This window comes from Euprymna scolopes, chromosome 32 (genome assembly GCF_053919585.1).
Source record: "Euprymna scolopes isolate OS-2025 chromosome 32, ASM5391958v1, whole genome shotgun sequence".
Taxonomy (NCBI): domain Eukaryota; kingdom Metazoa; phylum Mollusca; class Cephalopoda; order Sepiida; family Sepiolidae; genus Euprymna; species Euprymna scolopes.
Window position 1 is genome coordinate 91,448,312 of NC_136513.1, and position 22,025 is coordinate 91,470,336.

The window sequence follows — 22,025 nt, forward strand, 5'->3', positions numbered from 1 at the left end:
CGTTGAATGCTGTCAAGTATGGTAAAAGCTGACTTCAATTATCGATCTGGGAGAATGAAATTACAGAATGCTTGCTAACAAAATATCTAAGAAGTTACAATGTGAAGAGATGTACGAGAAAGCAAAGTCGGAAGGTGGAAGAGCCAACCCTGAAAGCGTTTAAAATGTCAAATCATTTTAAACTGGGTTAAACTTTTTTTTTTTAGCAAATTTCTCACATTAAGTTTTGGAAGTCGTTTACATCGAATTAACCTTAATTGTATTAGTTTTATAAGTTGATAGTTTTTCTTTATAAATAGGATTTTGAAAATTAACTAAAAATGTAAAAGTTAAAAAAGAACAAGTAAAATGAGGTCATTCCTGATAATGACTTGTAGGTGCAATTATTGCTTGAAGAGGTCGTTTTTTTCTTTTACTATAAAACAAGTAGAAGATATCACATTTAACTTAATTCTTTATTCTAGGTATGTTTCTTTCCTTTTCCTTTGGATGTCTTCCTGTATACTAAGTAATAATTTATCGATTTTGGGTTTATTTTTTAGGTACGTCTTTATTCTATATTTTTTCTGTTCTCCCCTTTTTTTTGTCCTCTTCAATTTTTTCTGACTCTAAAACAATAAATTTAATTAAACTTTTTTCGTTTTAACTTTTCAGGAATGGAAAAACAATTACGAAAAAGGCACTTTGTTGGCTTCTTTGAAAAAACACTGGAAAAACTTTGTACCTATTGTTTTTGCCCCAAATCAGGATAATAACAGCAAAGAAGAAAGATTATCCCAAAAGATTATTTTCAGCCCGTTGGAAAGTTTTTTATGCAGTGGAGATCCAGAAACGGTCTTCAAACAGTTAAAAGAAAAAGATGTCCCATCACAGATTTGTGGCCATGTCTTTAAGCATGGCGAACCAAGTTATTCATGCAGGTAAGTTTATAGATGCATGTGCATCACTAGTGTTGACGGCTCTGTCGGTGGGGCATTAAAATACGCCGACTGCCCCCCCCCCTGCAGAGGGTAAAAGTCCCTCAATGGGGATATGACCTTAAACTATATCCGATGGTGAGGCCCCAGCTTGCGGGCTTTGGAGAGTGTGGAGCCACCCTTTAATTGCCATTGCTCCCAGGTCCACTCTGACCCGGAGTGGTAGTACCTATTAGGGTCCCAACTATGGGTTAAATAGAAACTGACTTGCAAAAAACAAATATATTCTATTAAAAAAATTGTTCTTAAAAATCACTGGATTCAGCATTAAATAACCTGAAAAGGGTTGATATGCCGTAAAATAAAAACAACCAAAACCAACCACTAGTGTTGATTCACTTTTTGTAAAGAAGTAGACTGATATGTCCTTTGCAAAAGCTTTGTTGCTGACCAAGCACTCAACCTGTTGCTATTTTTTTTGGTTTGAAAATTCTAGGAGGTCCACCTTTCCAGGTTTTGCCTCTTCTCTTTGAGTAGGGATTAGTTTATTGTCCATCACCCTTACCGGGAATGCTGACAGGGCTGTTCAAGCACTTTTTGTAGGTCAGAGTGCCTCTCCTCGAGGCCGCTGACTTCTCAATCCCATTTTCTGACCTTGGTGTCTAAGTTGCTTATGTTGATTTTTTTTGAAAATGTGTTGGTACTAGTTGAAATTGTTAAGTTTGCGTACATTTAATAAAAGATAAAGAAAAAATCCACTGCAATGTCATAAAGGCAACAATGATCTTTTTTACAGCAAGAACCTGTGTTTTTTTCTATCACAACTGTGAAGCATTTTCCTATTTCTGTATGTCTAATGTCAAATAGGATTTACATGAACAGCATTTCTAAGAACTTCTCATATATGAAATATATTGCTACAAGATTGCTTCCCTGAGAGTTACAAGATCGTCATCTTCAAATTTGATGTCAAATACTTGTCATAAGCCATGTCATTCCTTCCATTGATTATTTCAATCTTCTAATAATATTCTTCATCATTAAACTGACAATCTATCCAGGTTGCTAATACATATCCACGAGTGGCTTTTAGTCTTAAGTAGTAACTCATCCCTATATATATAATAAGAGAGGCATAGTTTTCCCCCTTCTAGACCAAAATACTGTATGTTTACAACAACAGATGGCACATACAAATTTATTATGGCTACACTATTAACCATTATCTTATTTAACTGTAGAACATTTTAGACACATTAATTCGTAATATTAAAACATTGCATTTTATTTTTAGGGGTGACATCATTGTCATAACCTACAGAGGAAGTAGTTCCAATTTTACCCCCTATTCCATAAGTCCTCTTCCGACCCCATTCTTCACTATGCGAATTTATACTTTTTTTAACTTTACTGTGTCTATGCCATGCAATGCCGATTAACGGGTCCTGTTAGTTAATAAAAATCTATTAAATTTAATCGTTAAAAATGCAGAATATATATTTTTTTTTTGTTCGTTAAATTTCAAAGTTTTTCTTCAGATGTTGAAGATTGCAGTTTGAAATGTCCGATTCAGTATGCAAGTTCCGATCGTATGCATGCGTAGAATAGAAAATCCATTGTTTAAAAAGCACTTATGCTATTGGCATGCACGTTCAAAATTAAACAATTGAAATAACATAAAGGTGACAATTAAATTTAAATTTTTAATTTAAAATTTATTTTATTTTTATTAAAACTAAATTCAAACTTTAGATTTATAAAAGAACATTCAGAAAAATCCAGATATTTTTTCCTCTAAAATCTTCAACCTCTGACGATGTGTCAGGCATCAGCATGACCTGTAAAAGAAAAAAATAGTATCTGTAATTTTCCTGAAGATTTTTTTTATGGATCCAAAATTTAATTTTAATATATTAAAAAAATTCTGCATTTGTATGATCTTTTAAACTCAAAATTTTTTAATTCCAATATCAGCAATGCTTTTTAAACAGTGGATTTTCTATTAAAACATTTTTTTTTTAAATCAGCAATTATGTAATACAGTTAACATCTGAAGAATCGAAAAACAACAACAAATGTCTTTTATCAAGTGTAAAAATAAAAATTTTTTCTATCAAACTTCATCGTTGTACACTTTTAAAACTTTATGCGTATGTTAAGAAATACAATTTTTTTCTTTTACGTGGTATGTTGTTAAGCCATATGAAGTCTTGTATTATTGGAGATTGATGTTTTTTTCCTATGTCTGACTAGTGGAAAGTGAATTGTATGTATGAGGGATTAAGTTTAACTGAAGAAATATAAAAAGGGTTCAGGGACCAATCAGAATGCAGATTTCTTTTTTGAAGTAAACATTTATTTAAAAATCAAAGTCTTGACTCATAAAGCATGAAATACAATGCTTTTTTTTTTTCTTTTTTTTTTTTTTTATGTGGCATGTTGATGTTAAGCCATATAAAGTCTTGTTATTGAAGATTTTTGTTTTTTCTCAATGTCCAAGTAGTGGAAAATGCATTTGTATGCACGAGGGATTAAGATTTTATTTTTTAAATGCTTCTTCTGTATTGCATGGTTGTTTTGAAATCTTTCAGTGACAGTTTTGTAATATGAAACTGTCTGATGTTCTCAGTAATTTGAATTGGTGCAAGAATCCGACTTAATAAGTGACCCTCTGTACTGTCTGGTACAATATTACTACTTGTAATTGCCTACCAATTCTTACAAATGCCCCAATCTTCATATAAGAGAAATCCGCTGATCATTAAATGATTGGTTTATGATTGATTTGGCTGATCTAGTTAAATTACTTCTCTTGTCACATCCTTAATCTGTTCATGAAAATGGTCAGTCTCAGTTCAGTTAACCGCAACATTGTGTAATTTAATAATTTAATACTACTTGTAAACATTGGAAATATGTGGAGTTGAATTTATTGGTTAATTGAAAGTTTGTTTGCAAGAACATTAACTTTAGAGAAAGACGGATAAAGACCTGACCAGAGATAGATTAGTTTGGAAATCAATTTCTAAAATCTGACACATGCCAGCTTGTAAAACGCACGTTAAACTGAATAAGATGTTTAAGGAATGGTTCTTATGAAAAAGGTTTCTCTTAGGATTGGAATAAAAATTCTCTAAGAAAGATTTCCCTCTCACTGACTGAGAGTGGATACTACACCTGATCCCTTTCCGAAAGCCAAGAAATATTAATGTTATGGGATTTTTTTTTTTTTTTTTTCATATTGAATTTAGTATTGTGTATATTTTTTTACATAAAATTATCAAGGTTAAAATTCTGGCATCTTGATAATCTTACTATGAAATGAATGCAACACTGTCAACTTCTTGCAAGCTCTTTCTCACAAGAGATATTGTCAATCTATCTCTGTTTTATTTTTAATTTTATGGCAAGTGCTCGACTGAGCTTAACTCTATACCCCACCCTGAAAAACACTTGCTTAGTTTCAACCATTGTCACCAATTATTTCTCCCGCTTTGTGCTTAAATCTAAATGCAAATTCCATGAACAAAGTTTCTTTTGAAGAACTGCCTGCCTGTAGAACTATGGGTCTGCTTTCCAGGCTGATTACAACATGGTCGTCTTCAAGTCCAATGTATACAAGTTCTTGTTGAACTGTCACCTTAAATAATCCAATTCTACCCAATTTCCATCACTGCCAATCACTTACTGTTGTCTCGCTGACAACCTTACAATCATTAATCCTTATCTTTAAGTGGCCTTTGGACCTTGATGAGTAGTGACTCACTTGTAAAAAAAAAAAAAAAAAAAAAAAACACACACACCAGAAAAAGTCTTTTTTAGTGTTTCAAAAGTCCATAAAAGTAAGCAATAAATACACACTTGCATCACAATCTAAAATAATTGATTATTGTTTCCAGTTGCATATTTTAGCCTGGGAGGATGGTATCATGACTAACAAAAAGGACGTAATGCCTGGGAAGACTGTCTTCTGAGCATAGAATAGATGTTACATTACCCTATCCTACTCTTTTGCATTGAAAGATAGTACTGAATCATATAGTAAACTGAATTGAGCATTAAGATATAGCATAGATTCGGCTTCAGATAAATTAGATCAAATCTTCGTTAGTAATAGATTCACTGTATGTGGTTAATTTAACATGAGTTGAATGATGATTTATGACTTGAGGTCAGATGGAAAGGTTGAAAAAAATGCAGAATTACAAAATCAAATGCGTTTTTATTTGAAATTTAAAAAAAAAAAGATGTTAAACTTTAAAAAACCGGACCCCCCCCCCAACCTGCCCAACGTTGCCCATGTGGTAAAAGAAAAAAAAAATTTTTGGTAGGTAGAATTGAACCCGGAACCTTGAGGCGAAGGTGGAAAAAATTCTGACATGTTAACCGCTCGCCCATGATGGCAGAGTAACAATTAAAACTTAATTGACAGGTGTGTGAATTAAATGAAATCAGGCAATTGGTTTTGTTTGCTTTCCCCAACTTTGGTTGTTTGTTTCCCCAAGATGTTGGGGGGGGTGTCAGCTCCCCATAAAAAATGGGGGTCTCAATTTGAAAAGCAGTTGTTTGATATGACGGTTTTCACCGCATTGATCAAAACTGATTTGCTTTCTGGACGTTCCCGGCGCGAAGGCCAAGGAACTCAATGCATTTCAGTTTGTTCGGCTTTTTAATATAAAAGTGAAACTAACACTTGACTTGGCAAAATAGTGCAAATTTTATAAAAGTTGATCAAAATAAATCTAGACATGACGCTATTAGCTATTACGATCTAGACGGTATATAAATTAGGAATGCCTGCACATTACGTCATGTATAAGGCTGACCAGAAGACTCCCAGGATGACCAAAGATGACATCAAATCATGGTCAGACTTGCATGTTGAAAACGACAATATCAAACCCATCATCATCCCCAAAATTGGGTGTTCTGACAGAAATGGAGATCAGTTAACAGCATGTTGACCAGGTTAATGCAGTAAAGATGAAAAATTAATTAACAATAGTGAAGGAGAAACGCAATGTGAACAATGGTAAATTTTTTTTTCTGAAAACAAAATGTGTCTATATCCAGTTAGAAGATTGTTCTAGATTTTTAATGTATTGCTTTTCTTTTGAACTTGTATTTGCCATATTATTTGGATTATTAGGATTGTTTTCATCTTGAGTGTTATTTTCACAATGTTTCAGTCAATTTAACCTCCGATCGTCTTCAGACGGATGTATCTTTTTGAACTCTGGGAATCTATCTTCTAAACTCTGGAATCGATATGAATGATCTGAGGCAATTAAGAACAATTACTTTATTGACCAAGGACAGATCAGATAGTGCGCTTTGATCCTTGCCTGAAGATCAAGAGAATAAAGCAAATACTTTCATTTGAAAAGTTAAAATAATTATTGGATTTTTTTTTTGTGTGTGTGTTTAAAATAAAACAAAATGGAAGCAAATTTAATTTATATAAAACTAGACCTGGGTTCCCCGCGTTGCCTGGACGTTTGGATGTGTGTGTGTGTGTGTGTGTGTGTGTGAAGCAAAAAAAAAAGTCGTAGTAGGCAGGCAAGCTCGCACCCATACCATGAAGGAGGAAAAGAATGTGGAAAAAAAGTGCCGTCTTTGCTGTTGCGTTTATCACCAAACCGGAATGACGTAGCTTTAAATTAAGGCTAGTCAATCGAAAAAAGGGGATGACTTTCGAAAATATCGGCAAAAAAAGCGACCCCTCCTTGAGGGTGAAGGAATTAATATTTTTAGCCAATTTTTCAATTATTGTCGTCCAAAGATACCGATCTCATGAAAATCCGTCGCCTCTGTCAAAAATTTTAGGCAGACATACATACATACATAGATACATTTAAACAGACAGGTCAGATTTATAGACTAGTGGGGGATACCTGGCATTGCCCGGGTGTTTGGAGGTGTGTGTGTGTGTGTGTGTTTGGGGGGGGTGTTAGATCAAAACATGGCCGGGTGTTTGGAGGTGTAAAAAAAAAAAAAAAAAAAAAAAAAAAAGTTTTAGTAGGAAGGTAGGCTTAAACCCTGAAGCCTTGACACGAAGGTGGAAACGAAAGGGAAAAAGAGCCAGACACCTAACCATCTCTGCCACGAGGGGAGAGAAATTGATAATTGCGTTAAGTTAACGTTTATAAATTGAAATTGACAGGTGCGAGGAAGTTAAGTCGTGTGGTGTTTGACCTAGTTTTGCGTTGCAAGCCAGTTTGTTTTCCGCCGCTCCATCATTCGGTTTTCGAAGACGTGGCGATCAAAAAATATCTCAAAAATAGCTGGTAAAAGTCGGGTAAATTAAAGATAGCCGCGACTCCCATCCTTAAGTCATAGATATTATGATTTAGACGTGATATAAAAAGTTTTAAGGAGTGAGCCGACAAAGAAGGCCGACGAAAAAAGCCTTTTGCAGACATACACAAAAATGCACACACACACATTTTCACTTTTATATATATAGATGAATGAAAAAAAATTTTTTTAAAAGAATTTTATGTACATTTTAATGTCATTAAATTCAAGAAATTTCATTTGACGTCTTAAAAAAAAAAAATGAAATGAAAATATTTTGAAATAGTCCACAAATTCTGGTGTTTGGTTCTGAGACCCATCAAGAGTGGAACCTTTTAGAATTGAGTGCCATGATTATTGGCATTAAAATAGTCTTAAGAGTTGACATATCATGAAATGAGCAAATCAAATTAATACAATCTGTGTGTGTGTGTGTGTGTGTGTGTGTGTGAAACTCCAGTTAAAATAGTAAATGACTTCAGACAAAAGCAAGTGAGCGATACAACCTCCCCCCACTCCCTCTGCCAATAAGTTTCGTTAAGGAAATTGGTCTCCAACAGCCAAGCATCAAATATCTATAAAACTTGGATATGTAGTAAACATCTACAATTGTCCGCACCTGTTGTATGTGTGAGTGGTTGTTGAGAATAGCAGGAGAGGGGGGAGGTCTCTTTTTTGGAGGAAGTAATAACTGGCAGAAAGCCAATCATCTTTTACTCTCCATGTTGGTTCTTCTCTTTGATGCGTATTTGTGCGTTCACCATAGCCCCAACCCTCACGCCCCATCTATGAGTAAAATCAGATGGGAAGTCTGATTCAGGAGTCAGCTATTTTTGATGGGGAGTCTGAGTTGATTATTTTTTTTTTTTGTTTATGAGATTTATAATTGGCTAGACTTTTTTTTCTTCTGAAAAACAATAGTTGATCTTATTTGCTTTCACTCGTATACATTTTTCCTTCAACTTTTTTTCTTCTTTTTTTTAAGGAGGGGTATTGATTAATGGATACCAACAGTTTATAGAATTGTTTGTATTGATGTTTCTGAATTTTTGAGATGGCTGTTTATAGTTTGTATTTCAACTTTTCTCACAAGGTACAAAATATAGAACAAAATCCTTTATTAAGGTTTCATACTGAAAGAGTTTGAAAAGAATCATCAGTGAACTTCAAATCCTATTGGAACCCTTGTGACTAACTTTTTTTTTTTTTTTTTTTAATTTTTACTAAGATGGTGCCACTTATCGAGTCCCAAAAGCCAGTTGAGGATAATCTATATATTAATACGAGAGTGTATGTGTGTGTTATTTTGTGTATCACGCTTACATCCGGGTCGTTTATGTACTTCCATTTCTTCTCAGAAATAATTTTACCAAGAATTCTTCATAAGTTTTGGTTTCGATTATAGCTGATGGCACTGAATTCATTTAATTTTTTTATAAATAATTTTACTAAGAATTCTTCATAATTTTGGTTTCGATTTCGATTATAGCTGAAGGAACTAAAGTTATATATAGTGAATAAATGACAAAAGATTATATTCCAAAGTTCATGATGTCGACCATCTTATAATTTATTCGTTTAATTCAATTGACATTTACAATTCTTGACAATGTCTCTTAGCACAGATTTTGCTATTAAGTGTCGTTTGCATACCTTAAATGGTTAATGTTGTGTCCATACAAACTTATTCCTTTGGTGTCCTCAATGTGTTTTCTCTATAAAGGATGAATAAATCTGGTGACAAAATACGCTATTGGCAGACTCCTCCTCTTATCAATGTTTCCTCACTGTGCTCGCCATCTATTTTGTTGCCTTTGGTCTCCAATAGAGGTTGATCAGAATTCTCAGGTCTTTCCCATCAATGTTTATTCAGCATTTTATATAGGTCTTAATGTTTTATTTGATCGACTTTTGAAAAATCGATAAAACACAGGTAAAGGTCTTTCTGCATTTCTGTACATCTTTCTGTCAACATTGTCATGTGAATATGGCATTTGTTGTTCCCTTGTCTGTGTAACCCGACGTGTGTGTGTGGCTCCTCGACAATCGCCGGCTCCCAACGTCGTGTACCATGGATTTTTCGTTCGACTGTTCTTCTTATGGCTGGATCGTCCTTTTCCCGTTGGCAACTGTTGATGAGAACACACACGGTTCACAAAATAGAAATATGAACAAAGAAAGGAAAAACACAAACGCCAATGTTCACATATAAATTGACTGTTGGACTTGTGAGTGTGTGTGTCTTCCCCCCATTCTATCGATGTTACATTCGTCTATCTCTGTTTCACAATCAACTCCAAAATTATCCACGTCTCTAGTTCACAGTCAACTCTATAACTGTTCAACTATCACTGTCCAACTTCCAACTGCTGTCTAGCGAATCTAGATCTCAACTGTCACTGTCCAATGTCCATCCGCTGCGACGGGCATCTAACTGTCAACTGACTGTTCAACTTCCATCCACTCTCGAGCGCATCTCGATCTCAATTGTCTGTCTCCTCTGTCTTGGTCTGTCAGGTTGCCCACCCCACCCTGGCTACCGGAAGCTGCCCTTTCCTGTTTTATCAGTAGGTTTCTATTGTTATGGCTGATTGTAGGATATTTCCTCTTTCTTTGTTTTTCTTATCCATTTCCTATCCCTTTGTCTATTGTAGGATATTTCCGATTTCGCCCCCCCCCCTCTAAGCACTTAGTGGCTCAAATCCACCCCAGGGCCACTTTATAGTATCACATCTGCAACAAATCCAAATTGCACTTCTGATATTTTAGATTGTATTTTGTTTCAGTCTCATCATTAGTATTTTTGGTAGGGGCTTCAATGTATGGCTTGTCAGGCTAATAGTTCTGTGACATTCACAGTCGGTTGTTCCAAGTTTCCTGAGTGTGGAGATAAACATTTGTAGGTATCTTGCCAGTGTCATAGACAGGGTTGCAGAGTCGGAATCAAAATTTTTCATACGACTCCTTAAGTCCAATAAATTCATTTTTTTTTATATGGTTTTCCTGTTTGGTTTTACCAGTTTCACAATTTAGCAGTTTTTGTATGGTTCTGCTTTTATTTTGGGAGGTATATCATATTTTCTACTGTACTGCAATGCTTCTACTTCATCAAAATATTTCGGTCTATCATATCACTGCAAATCCCGTCTGGACAGTAGTTTTTGTTTTGGTTGTGACGTCACACAGGACCATTGAAAATTCTGTCTTTGAGTGAGATCACTGTGGATTCAATCGGATTGTAATCTGAAAGTTATCCAGTTCCTGAATCAAATGGAATTTGGCAATCAGATTAGTTCAGGATCGATCCAGAATTAAAAAAACTGGTCTAAATCAATAAGCAACCCATGCTACTATAGCCCTTTATAGCTTACATAGGAGTCACCGCTTATTAAGGCCCAGAGGCCACTCAAGGATAAAAGTTAATGAGTGTACATAAGTCAGTGGGACAAAATCGTAGTAATCGTTAGTAGTGGAAATTTGGTAAATTGGATTACTTAAGGGGATGACTTAAGAATTTGTTTATGTTGGACTTGAAGATGATCAAATTGTAGTCAGCTAGAAAGCTGGGAAATAATGTCACAGGCGTGCAGTTTTAAAAAGAATTTGTTCATGGAATTTAGGTTTAGGCACAGATTAAGAGTGGGGGGAAATTATTGATAGTGGTTGCAGCTAGATGAATGTTTTTCATGAAAGTTTAGTGAGAGAGGACTATAGATTGGAGCTCAGACGAGTACTTGCCATGAAAATAACGATAAAGCAGAGACAGGCTTGCAACGTCTTTTCTGTGGGAAAGAGGTTGTATGGAAGAGAAAAGAGCATTCTCCATTAGGCTAAGAAGTCTATTTTGAACTTTGTCAAGGCAGGATAAGACCTTTCTAGCAGCTCCTGCCCAGATGTTGCAACAGTACTCCATCCTTGGACATACCTGGCTCTTATATAGATAGAGAATTGCATCAGCAGTGAGATATCTACTAGAGTGGTAGAGGGATCCCATCATTTTTCCAGCGACCTTGGCAACAGATTTGATGCATGTGTTCCATTTCAGATCAGGAGTAAAGGTCAAGCCCAGAAGCTTGTCAAAACATGGAGCCTCTCCAAGGCAAGAACCATTCATTTCAATTGATGCCAGATGGGGATTAGAGCATTGATGATGTAAAGATAGGAGCTTGGTTTTAAATGCATTAAAATTAAATTAACCAGCCACCTCTTTCCCGATTGCACCATGTACTCAAGATCAGGGGAGAGATAATCAGACCGAACTTGGTCATTTACAGCCTTTGATGTGTTGCCATAGATGGTAGTGTTGTCAGCATAAATGTCTATGAATGATCTTAAGGTGTGATTTGGAAGATCATTGATGTAACTACTTCTCTATTTAACAGATTCCAGCAACTTACTCATGATGCACAGGATTTATTGGTCTGTACTGAGAGGGGATGACCGATCACCTGAATTCTTAAATACAGGGCATACTGATGAGATTATCCAGGGTGTTAGGAAGCAATTCTCTTTAAGACAATGCTTAAACAGCTTTGTAAGTATGGGAGATAGTTCTGGTTAAAGCTTTTTCAGCACTATAATTCGAATGCTGTTAGGGCCAGTTGCTTTACTGGAATCAAGGTATTTGAATAGCTTGGCAACACCATGCACAGATATTTGCATGTTTTCTGATACAGGAGGAAATATGGGGGGGGGGGTTGACGGCCTTGGTCGCATATGGTAGAATTAGTTGCAAAGTTCTTGGCAAAGAGTTTCGCTTTGTCTGATGCTGACGAGATTACCTCGGGTCCATTGATGCTGGTTTGGATAGAGCACACACTACTGTTCAGGATCCTGTTTGCTATTTTGCCAAAACTAGTGAGAACCAAGCCGCTGCTCAACTACTTTGGATTTAACAGACTGAACATACAACTCTCTTGCGTTGTTTATTACTCTTTTACAGCGATCGTTGGAAGTCCTGGGAGCAGCTTTAGTTTCTGTACATTTTCCTGTTTTTCATTTTATCCTCTTTCCATAAAGGCAATATTTTAAAAAATTTCTTCTCTGTATAATGTGTCTTTACTCCCCTCTTCTGATGAGAAGCATTTGATTTCGAAATGCCATAACCTAAAGAGGTTTCCTATCCCTAAATATATTCCTTTTTGAACTGATAGCATAATAAAATTTAATTGTTTATTTTTTTATCCCTTTGTTATCTTAACTTATTCTGTAAAGCTGGTCGAGTGTATATGAGTATATTTATCATAAAAGTGAATGTTCAATATAAAAAAATAATATACATGAAAACTATTCATGAAATCTTTGCTGAGTAGTTGTAGGAGGCTGGTATATGAATCTGCAGAATAGATTTCCACATAGGGGTCAAGGAGTCCGAGTCGGTATCCTAGGAATTCTAGGAGTCAGTCTGAGTCTGACTTTTACTACCCAACTCCACATAGATCCTATTGAGAAGAACAGATAGCTTATTAATGCCTATTTTATCAAGTGTTTCATATGTTTCAAATGGTATAGAATTCGGTGCGACAGCCTTTCCTTTGTTCATTTCTATGGCATTTTCAACTTCTGCCTCTAAGATCGGTCATCCTGCTATCTGTTTGATAATCTTTGGCTGGTTTCCTTTGTCGTCATAAGAGTTTTTTTCTGCCCATCTGTTCAGTATGTCTGTTTTATCCATCAGAACATTCCCATCACTATGAGAAGATTATTTCTTACCTGTGATGTCATTGATCTTGCCGTGCATGTACTTACTATTTTTGTCGTCTCAAGTTCTTCACATTGTTTATTATGCCATGCCTCTTTTGCTTCACCACACGTATTTCTTTGTCTGCGGATTTATACTTGGAGATCATCTTTTGCTTTTCGCCTTGTGTTTATTTTGTCAAGGATTTCTTGTGTTATCCATTTCTTGTAGCATTACAAACGTATGCTGTATTTTTGTGGACATCAGCAATATTACATACCTACTGTACTTCAACAAGTCATATCTTTATTTGTTGGTCAGTTTTTAAAAGAATTACATTGATGGAAAAAGAATAGGATAAGCATTCCAATGATGTTAAATTATTTTTCTTTTATGCGTTCAATGTTTTTATGATTTAAATTACAAATAAAAGAAACGGTAAAAAATTAAAATAACGAAAAGGGAAACAGTTTTTTCAATGTTTACATTTTATACGTTACGTTTGGAGACATATGCGCGAGGTTAAATTTGATTGGATATGGCTGAAGTTTTACAGGCTATATGAACAAAGAAGTCCATCTCTACTGGTGTTTGATTTTTATTTTTACGACCACAGGAAGCAAAGTTACAGCCGAGCAAAGTTGATGAAGAATATTTAAAAATTGATAAGATAAATCGGCATATATCACCCATTTTCATATAGATAATAGTTTCAGAATTATTTTCATGTATAATATGTAAAATGTAAATATTTGATAATTATTAATGGTGCGGAAATTTTTTTAGAATGTTATCTTTTATAGAAATTCAAATCGCTTAAAGGGAAACGATGACAGTGATGGTTTCAAAACCGAAAGCAGAAAAAAAGTTTCATTTTTTTGTTCTGTGTTTGTCAATTTAAAAAAAATTAAGTTTTTCAAATTTGATTTCTAACCAATATTATTTGTTGTTTTTAACGCTTGTAGTACACACGTACTAAAAGCTTGTAGTACACACGTACTAAAAGCTTGTAGTACACATGTACTAAAAGCGTTAAAAAAACAAAATGTACTAAGTACGTGCGTTTGGTTTTTAGTGGTAAAAAAACAAATAAATATATAACAAATAAAAGGTACTTATGCACTTACGCTACCATGCTGAAATAACATTATTTAGAAACCCATTCTTAACATGGGGAAGGAAGGGTGTTTTGTTAACTATTCTGTACTTTCACCTAACAATTAAATGAAATATATCATGAAACTTAAATTTATTTTTAACTCCTTGTCAAGACCATTTTTTCGAATCTGTAAAACAGACCCGTTTTTTTTTTTAACTGAGGATATCTAAATAATAATAATTATTAGGCGGTTCGATAAAGAATTTCATTGTGATGCATTTTGTAAATTTCTAACTTGTTTCCACCTTAACATTTTTCTTTAAAATGACTACCTTTTAAGGTTTTCAGGTATGCTGAAAACGAATATCACATTTAAATTCTCCGCAAATAAGTAGCTTTCTGAATATTAAGCAATGTCATTTCTTATGTTATTGCTGGTGGCTATTTTGGTACGTGTTTACGCATAGTTTATCGGGGGTTAGGTTTGCACGCTCACGCGTACCAAGATCAACTTGTAATGCTATTTCTTGTGCTTTTTAGGTTTGAGAGGGATGTTCTCTTCTATCACCTCCTTGATGCTATTCTTCAGCTGTTCCCATTGACTTTCTACATTGGTGACCGCCTCCAAGGCCGAAAATCTGTTAACTGCCACTGAAAAACAATCTTCAAATGCACTGTCAATCTTTAATAGTTTGAAATTGATTTGGTTGAAGTTTTGTCTTTTTAAGGATTTCCAAGTTGAATGTGCATACAACAGGGATATGGTCACTACCAGTCTGCTCCTGGCATAGACTGTTTACATAGAAAACAAAAAAAAATAGTAAATTGTACATAGTTCTCAATACTTTTTATAAAGAGGTATGAAGCTTCGATTTAATTCCAATTTTGCCTGGTCGTAAAATACGCTTAAATTTAGTTTAATTTACAGTTTTCTTATTATAGACCCAATAGTCTATTACATTGTACTTGGTATATAATAGTGGATGTGTAGCATGGCCTTGTTGTAAAATATACTTGAATTATAAATTTTAAACAATTAAAATGTTTATTTTTGTAATATTGCATTGTAATTTGGCTTTCAAGCGCACCTGATGCATATTTTATTCAAATTAAATTAACGCTTTTATAATGGAACCCACACCTGATGTTAATCTCGCATAGCCAATGCACTGTTCCGGCATTTCAAAATACAATTGTTGAGACAACACACGGATCTTTACTGACTTTTCTTTCTCCAATTTTACAACATGGCAAGAAAAAAAAAAGAAAAAAGATGTACAAAACGCTGAGGATGGAGTTTGACTCCGAAATATATTTAAATTATAAATTTTAAACAAGTAAAATATTTGTTTATTTTCGTAATATTGCGTTGTAATTTGGCTTTCAAGTGCACTTATTCGCATATTTTATTTTACATTTGAATATATTTTAATTTATACAGATTTCATTTCTTACCGTCCTAAATAACCTTATGACCTAAATACATACACATACAAAAACTAAAAAATAATTTTTGTTACAAATATAAATGTATATTTGTGCATGCGTAGAAATGTTTAGACTTAAGCCTGCCGTGTTCCAATTTATATATAGATTAAATAGTAACTTCATTTTAGTTGATCTTCTATTAGACTAAAGCTGAGTTAATCACTTTTCCTTAACTCTTTTCCTATGTTTTTAATTAAACAAATTACATGTTAAAATATTCTCTAGGTTTAAGATTACGTTAATTTTTTAAAATCCATTGTAAGTGTTCTAATTTGCTGAACATGGCAAGTAACCTATCTCAAACTTTCTGTAACTTTCCTGATATTGTTTGAACTCTGTGCTTCATTATGCCCTCTATCACTCTCACTTCAGCTTTCTCTGTTTATTAACACTTAAACGTAATAACAAAAGAAAAAGAATCATTCGATTATAAACAAAAAGGGAATGTCACCATCATATTCTGTTTAATGTTTTACATGCTAGACTTCTGTACAGCGCCATGGGACTGGCCTTTAATTACAAATAGTAGTAGTGGTAATATTAGATTTTTTTTGCCTGCTAAAAACGGGCAAAAGTTATAGCCATTAAATTAGAATTAATGCTTTATGCAAAATTGATGATTGAATATGGTTAAATTTGTGCTTGCTTTTACACTGAATAATCTGTAACTGTGCTTAAGACGCCATAATACTTAGTTTGCTGCACCTTATTATCACAAAGGTCTATACGAAATTTTAGGCAGATTAACCCAATAGTTTCCAAGAAAACTTCCAGAGTAAATGTGGTATCGTGGTGACTATATATAAAGTTAGGTATGTTATATGTTCATGTATATTTGTACGTGTAAACCCTCTTGAAATTCACACTAGTTAACATACTGTACTTACTGATGTAGGGATCCAGTATATGACATGTTTAATAAATACTGATCTGACATGTCGTCACAAGTATTTTATTAAAAAAATATACTAACTTTCGATTTTGACTGTTTAGGTATTTTTAATTTTTATTTATCTAACCATTTTGCTTGTCCTTCTCAATTGATAATAGTGAATAAGCGGAATAATAAAGAATTCCCATGAAATGGCTGCCATGATTCCCATTACCATTTTTTTTCTTTTTTCCATAGGGACTGTGCCAATGATCTCACCTGTGTTCTATGCATCAACTGTTTTCAACAAAGTGTTCATAAGAAACATCGTTACCGGGTAAGTATGATTTCTTTGTCTGCTTATATTCATACTTTTAGTTGTTAAAAGGGTGATCTGGTGTTGGCGGGGGGGGGGGGGGATAACATCATATACAATAGTATAAATGCAAAAAAGTAACTTTAGCGTGAACATTTATTTTCTGAGGGTGAGTTCAACCCCATGTGTTCCATTTGAAAAATAAATCCAACATTAGTCATTACACTCTATATAAACTTTTCCTTTTTTGCTCCTCTCTATAAATTGTCACCGGAGACTCCTCCTTTTGAAAATGAATGCTGACATGACTATAGTTATTTATTTTCTCATTCAGATTATCCCGTTTTGGGGAGCTGGATTTTCTCTACATTAAAATTCGAAATTATTCTAATACAGTTTGGTTTTGCTATTGTTCTCTTGTCTCTCTTCTATCGAGCTTTTAATATCGTCGAAAAACAAAACATTAAAATTGGATCTAAATAAAATGTTTTAGCGTAAATAAATATTCCATTAAAGTGATATTGCTACATAGTGTAGTAATTTCATCTAAATCTGAAATATTTGAAATTTTCAAGGCTGCATGTTATATTTTAATCTTAAACACACGTGTTTTAGAATTCTTTAAAAATTTGAGAATCTTTAATTTGTATTTAACACTAGCTTGCAGTCCAGTGTTACCCAGTCGTAATATATGCTTAAATATATTTCAATTTATGCAGATTTCGTATTTATTATTATAGTGAATTCTCTATCGATTATTATATTGTACCCAATATATAGTAGATTTCAAAAGTAAAAACAAATAAGTTTGGATGCCACCAGCTAGAATTGAAATCAAAACATAGCTTGCCAGCTTTATTTGTTACCGTCTGAGTCACGTCCATACGCATATAAAAAGTTTAAAAAATATTGTTTAATCCAAGTCAATTTACATCTGCCCAGTTCCAATATTTTTTTCAATTTTAACCCCTTACCAGATATTTTTACTAGCTAAAAACTTGCATGTCAAGTTTCAAGTCTGTAGACCAAAAATTGACAAGAGTTTGGTAGACCATTCGTCACACAGATAGACAAGGACACTTTATATATAGATATGAATTCAAGTAATTTGCCTCCTGTCCCTGTTAAATCATAACAAGAGTGCTTCAGTAGCCATGTAGGTAAAGAGTGGTAGAAATGTACATAGATGAGGATACAAAAGTTCAGCATTTGTTTAAATTAACCTTGAATTGTTGCATCATTTGTGCATTAACTACATCTTTTGTTGCATCATTTGTGCATTAACTACATCTTTTGTTGCATCATTTGTGCATTAACTACATCTTTTGTTGCATCATTTGTGCATTAACTACATCTTTTGTTGCATCATTTGTGCATTAACTACATCTTTTGTTGCATCATTTGTGCATTAACTACATCTTTTGTTGCATCATTTGTGCATTAACTACATCTTTTGGCAATTCATTCTAAGCTTTCTTATCGATAAAGTGACCCTCTTCTGGTTCAATCAAAGTTGGTGATGAAACTGTTTCTGTTGATATCGACGTTGATCTCTCTCTTATACACAACTAAATAATAGGTTCAGAGGGCAATCGTAATTGCCATGGAGGAGACTAGATCAAACATGAAATCTCTGCATAATTGTCGGCGCTCAGGGAGAAAAGGTCAAGCTCTTTGATCCATCTTTTGTTGCAAATCCAATAGTTTTTTTTTTTGTTTTTTTTTAAAAACCTTTGTTCACCTTAAACAAGGCATATCGCCATTTGGATGCAAGGGGCTACTATTTGGGATCATACTGAGGGAAGATGAACAAGATGTTGGCTTACATCAACTATTAAAAACTAATGCCTGTACATCATTAGATATCTTTTGCTATATTTTATATAAAAAGTGACCTTATCTGTCTGTGTGCAGAATGGTCTCTATCATACTTTTTTAGCCATAAACTGGTTGTCTTCTATCAGATTTAAAACGGACAATACCAATGTTTTTCTGACCTTTTTGTAAAATTAAAAAAAATATACTCTTGAATTTTCTTTGATTGAACCCTGTTCTTTCCCATAAACACCACACAGTGTGTGTGTCGTTGATGTTGATTTTTTTCTTTCCTTTCGCATAACTCGATCTATATCTATAAAAGTGAAATTGTCTGTGTGTACATTTCCCTACAAAACTACTGTCAATTTTCAGTCTACAGACTCAAGATTTGAGAAAATCTTTTAAATCTGTTTTCAGCCAGAAATTTGGCTTTCAAAGGGTCAATGATTTGACCTTTGAAAACGCTATCAAACTTCTCTGCCAATTTTGGGTCTAAAAACTTAAAATTAAATGTATGTTACTTGGACATGGATCAGATATTTTAATTTGATTTGAACCCAAAACTAAATGTTAAGCAATTAAAATTGGGGTCAAAGTTGAAAAATTTTTACCTCTGTGGTCTCTACCAAATTACTCAGCCAATTTTCGGTCTAAACATTTGAAATTTTACATAAAGGGTATTCAGACATGCGGCAAGCTTTTTAATTAGTTTTTGGGCAAAATTTTGGCTGCCAAGAGGTCAAAATTTAAAAAGTTGACCGTTGCAGACTCTACCAAACTCCTCCGCCAATTTTGGATCTAAACACTTGAAATTTTAGATGTAGGTTACCTGGACATGAGTCAAACTTTTTAATATATATATATACTGTTATGAATAGTTCACAGAGCCCGGACGAAGCCAGGCTGAACTGCTAGTCTTCTATAAAGTTGAAAACAAAAAAAAACAATTTTCCTCTACAAAGCAACCAAATCAAACATGCTGAATAAATATTTGAAGATATAAAAACCTTGAAGCCTGAATACAAAAAAAACATTTAACTGGCTCTTCAAGCTTACTTCTTATTTAAACCATCTAACCTAAGCATAGTGGTTCACATTTTTTTTTTCTAATCATGATATCTAAAATATTTATGAAATCGCCTTTCAATCTTAAATGGAACAGACAAATCGTCAGTCATAGAAATGCATTGAATGAATCCGAAAAATCCTGTAAAGTGTTAATCGGTGGATTTGTATCGAACGCTTAATCTCTCCACGTTGCTTTCACACAAGAACCAAACGATTTTTCTTTTAGTTTTCTCACAGATTAATTTTCGAGTCTCAAAGAGGATTAGCGGAGATAAAATCCTCTCTCACCCCAATCTGCCATATTGTTGCTCCTGATTAAATGGATTAGTGTTACCTTTCATTGGATTTATTCTTTTTGTCGTCAATTGTTCAAACGTTTAAATTTGTTACAAAACAATACTCGATTACACCTTAAGTAGTGGTGATGTACTCGTTTCTGGAGTGCTGTGGTTTTGTTCGGTAAGGGTAATTTCATGTTGACTAATACCCTAATATGGATTTAGTGCAGTTGCAGTGTGAACCTGGGTTTTTTTTTTTTTTTTTTTTTTTTACATTTTCACCCCCAAACAAGACACATTGCCACTTTGATGTAGGGGGCTACTATCAGGGACCTAAAGTTGCAGGGGTACTATGTAGGGAGTTTAGCAGCAAGATGTCTGTTCACATTACACTTTAACTTCTGCATGTCAGTACAGTTATGGAAGCAGGAAACCGGAAGAGAATTCCAAGTTCTTGCAGTTCTGGGGGATAAGCTATTAAAGTAAAAGGCTTTCTTACATCTAGGGATCTCAACTGTATAGGGGTGGGACTTCGCTGCTTGTTAGGTTTGTTGGGGGTATTTTTGTCGAGGGAGTACAAGGGCTTGTAGTTCGTCAGAGCATCCACCATTAAAATACTTGTAAAACAGGCAGAGGGATGCAACATTTCATCGGTGGGACAGGGGCTGAAGTTTAGATGACAGTTCGGGACCTATTAGGTTGGCAACTCTCTTTTGGACCCCGTGTTTGTATGTGTTCACTTCACAGGCTGTGATTGTCTAGTGCTCGATTCCAACACTTGTTGCAATGTCAATCATATGGTACTCATATTTGTCACTGATGTACCAAAAGGATTCTCTCAAAACAAATCCAATTTCAGCTTAAAACACAATGTTTTATAAAATAAAAATGACAATGAAATTTGTTTTCTACTAAACGTCAGGCTTACAAATCAAGACAAAACATATCTTTTAACCGAGCAAAAACATTTAAGTCCTAATAGACCATCTGTCTCTTTGAAACTCAAAAAGAACTCGATTGAACCCCTTCCCTTGCCCATCTTGCTGGTAATATATATAAATATATTGATGTCATTTGCAGTTCACTAAACAGTCACCTACTTGTAAATTACCAGCTGTTTTATCACTGGACATAAAAAAAAACTCATTATATTGGATCATAATTTTTAGGCCCTCCGGGGCCCAGGCGACAAGATCAAAGTGTAGTATCTGTTCCGACAGATACTGCAAACAAAGACCAGATGTGGGGGCAACCCCACAAACCTGACCTTTAACCAGCTCCCATTTGCCGCCTCTCGGGAGCTGGTCCCCTTTTTCCCTTCCCCCTCCCTTCACTCCTCACATTAAAAATTGGCCTTGTGCCTAATTTGCTCGGTGGGGGAGCAAATAAATACCCACAATTACAGCATGAAACCTTGTACATTTTTATTTCAAAGAGCAACCTGATTTTTGGATGGTCTCTTCTCAGCTAATTCTTCCATTGCAGATCTGCCATTCATGGCCTTCAGCTATGCACTTCTCCAAACATGCACAATTATTGCATACATTTGCTGCAAGAGTGGAAATAATATTGCTATATAGTTTCAAACTGCCTTGGGAACTCCTGCTCTGGATTTTGCTTCAGGGTTGACTTGTGAAGCCTTTTTTAAAAGTGGGCATTGCTGTATGACAGTGGAGGTTTGAGATCAATTTTCCTTCTCCTAAATGAGTTTCCCATTGGAAACGATCCATTGTTGTCAAATTGTTACTTTTAACCAATGAATTTTATTCCTTACAAATTTTTTAATCTTGTAAATGTTAAGCTTCTTTCTAATGAACAGTATGGATTTCCTTAATAATTCTTTGAAAAACTCTATTAGTAAAAGGTTTCATCCTTTCTGCAATTAGTTTTGACACCTCGTAGCTAGTGTTTCGGTCACTTCAACTTTTCTAGTTAAAAAAAAAAAAGAAGGATGATTGCTTCATTAAATTATTTCTCAACCGTGATCTTTCTTTTAAGTTCAGGTGTAAGCAATTTGTCCATCTGAATAAGAAAGATTTGATCATCCTAAATATGATGGATAACTCTCACTGGTTTATAGTGAAGTTGGTTTGCACAGAGCCAACCTCACTCTCCTCCCAAACCGGCCTGATCCAGCGGCAAGACAAGGTCAAGACAGATGGGATGCAGGAGCTATCGGAAATGTTGACGTCG

General features: G+C 34.4%; 1 protein-coding gene across 4 annotated transcripts in view; it reads left to right on the forward strand.

Moving 5' to 3' along the window:
* Nucleotides 1–22,025, forward strand: part of LOC145256493 (E3 ubiquitin-protein ligase UBR2-like) — a 262,146-nt gene that overhangs the window by 36,351 nt on the left and 203,770 nt on the right. For all 4 annotated transcript variants that reach the window (XM_080115440.1, XM_080115442.1, XM_080115441.1 and 1 more), the window contains exons 2-3: nt 655–920; nt 16,611–16,689. In XM_080115440.1, coding sequence (XP_079971566.1) covers nt 655–920; nt 16,611–16,689 — 345 coding nt within the window. The remainder of the gene's footprint in view (nt 1–654; nt 921–16,610; nt 16,690–22,025) is intronic.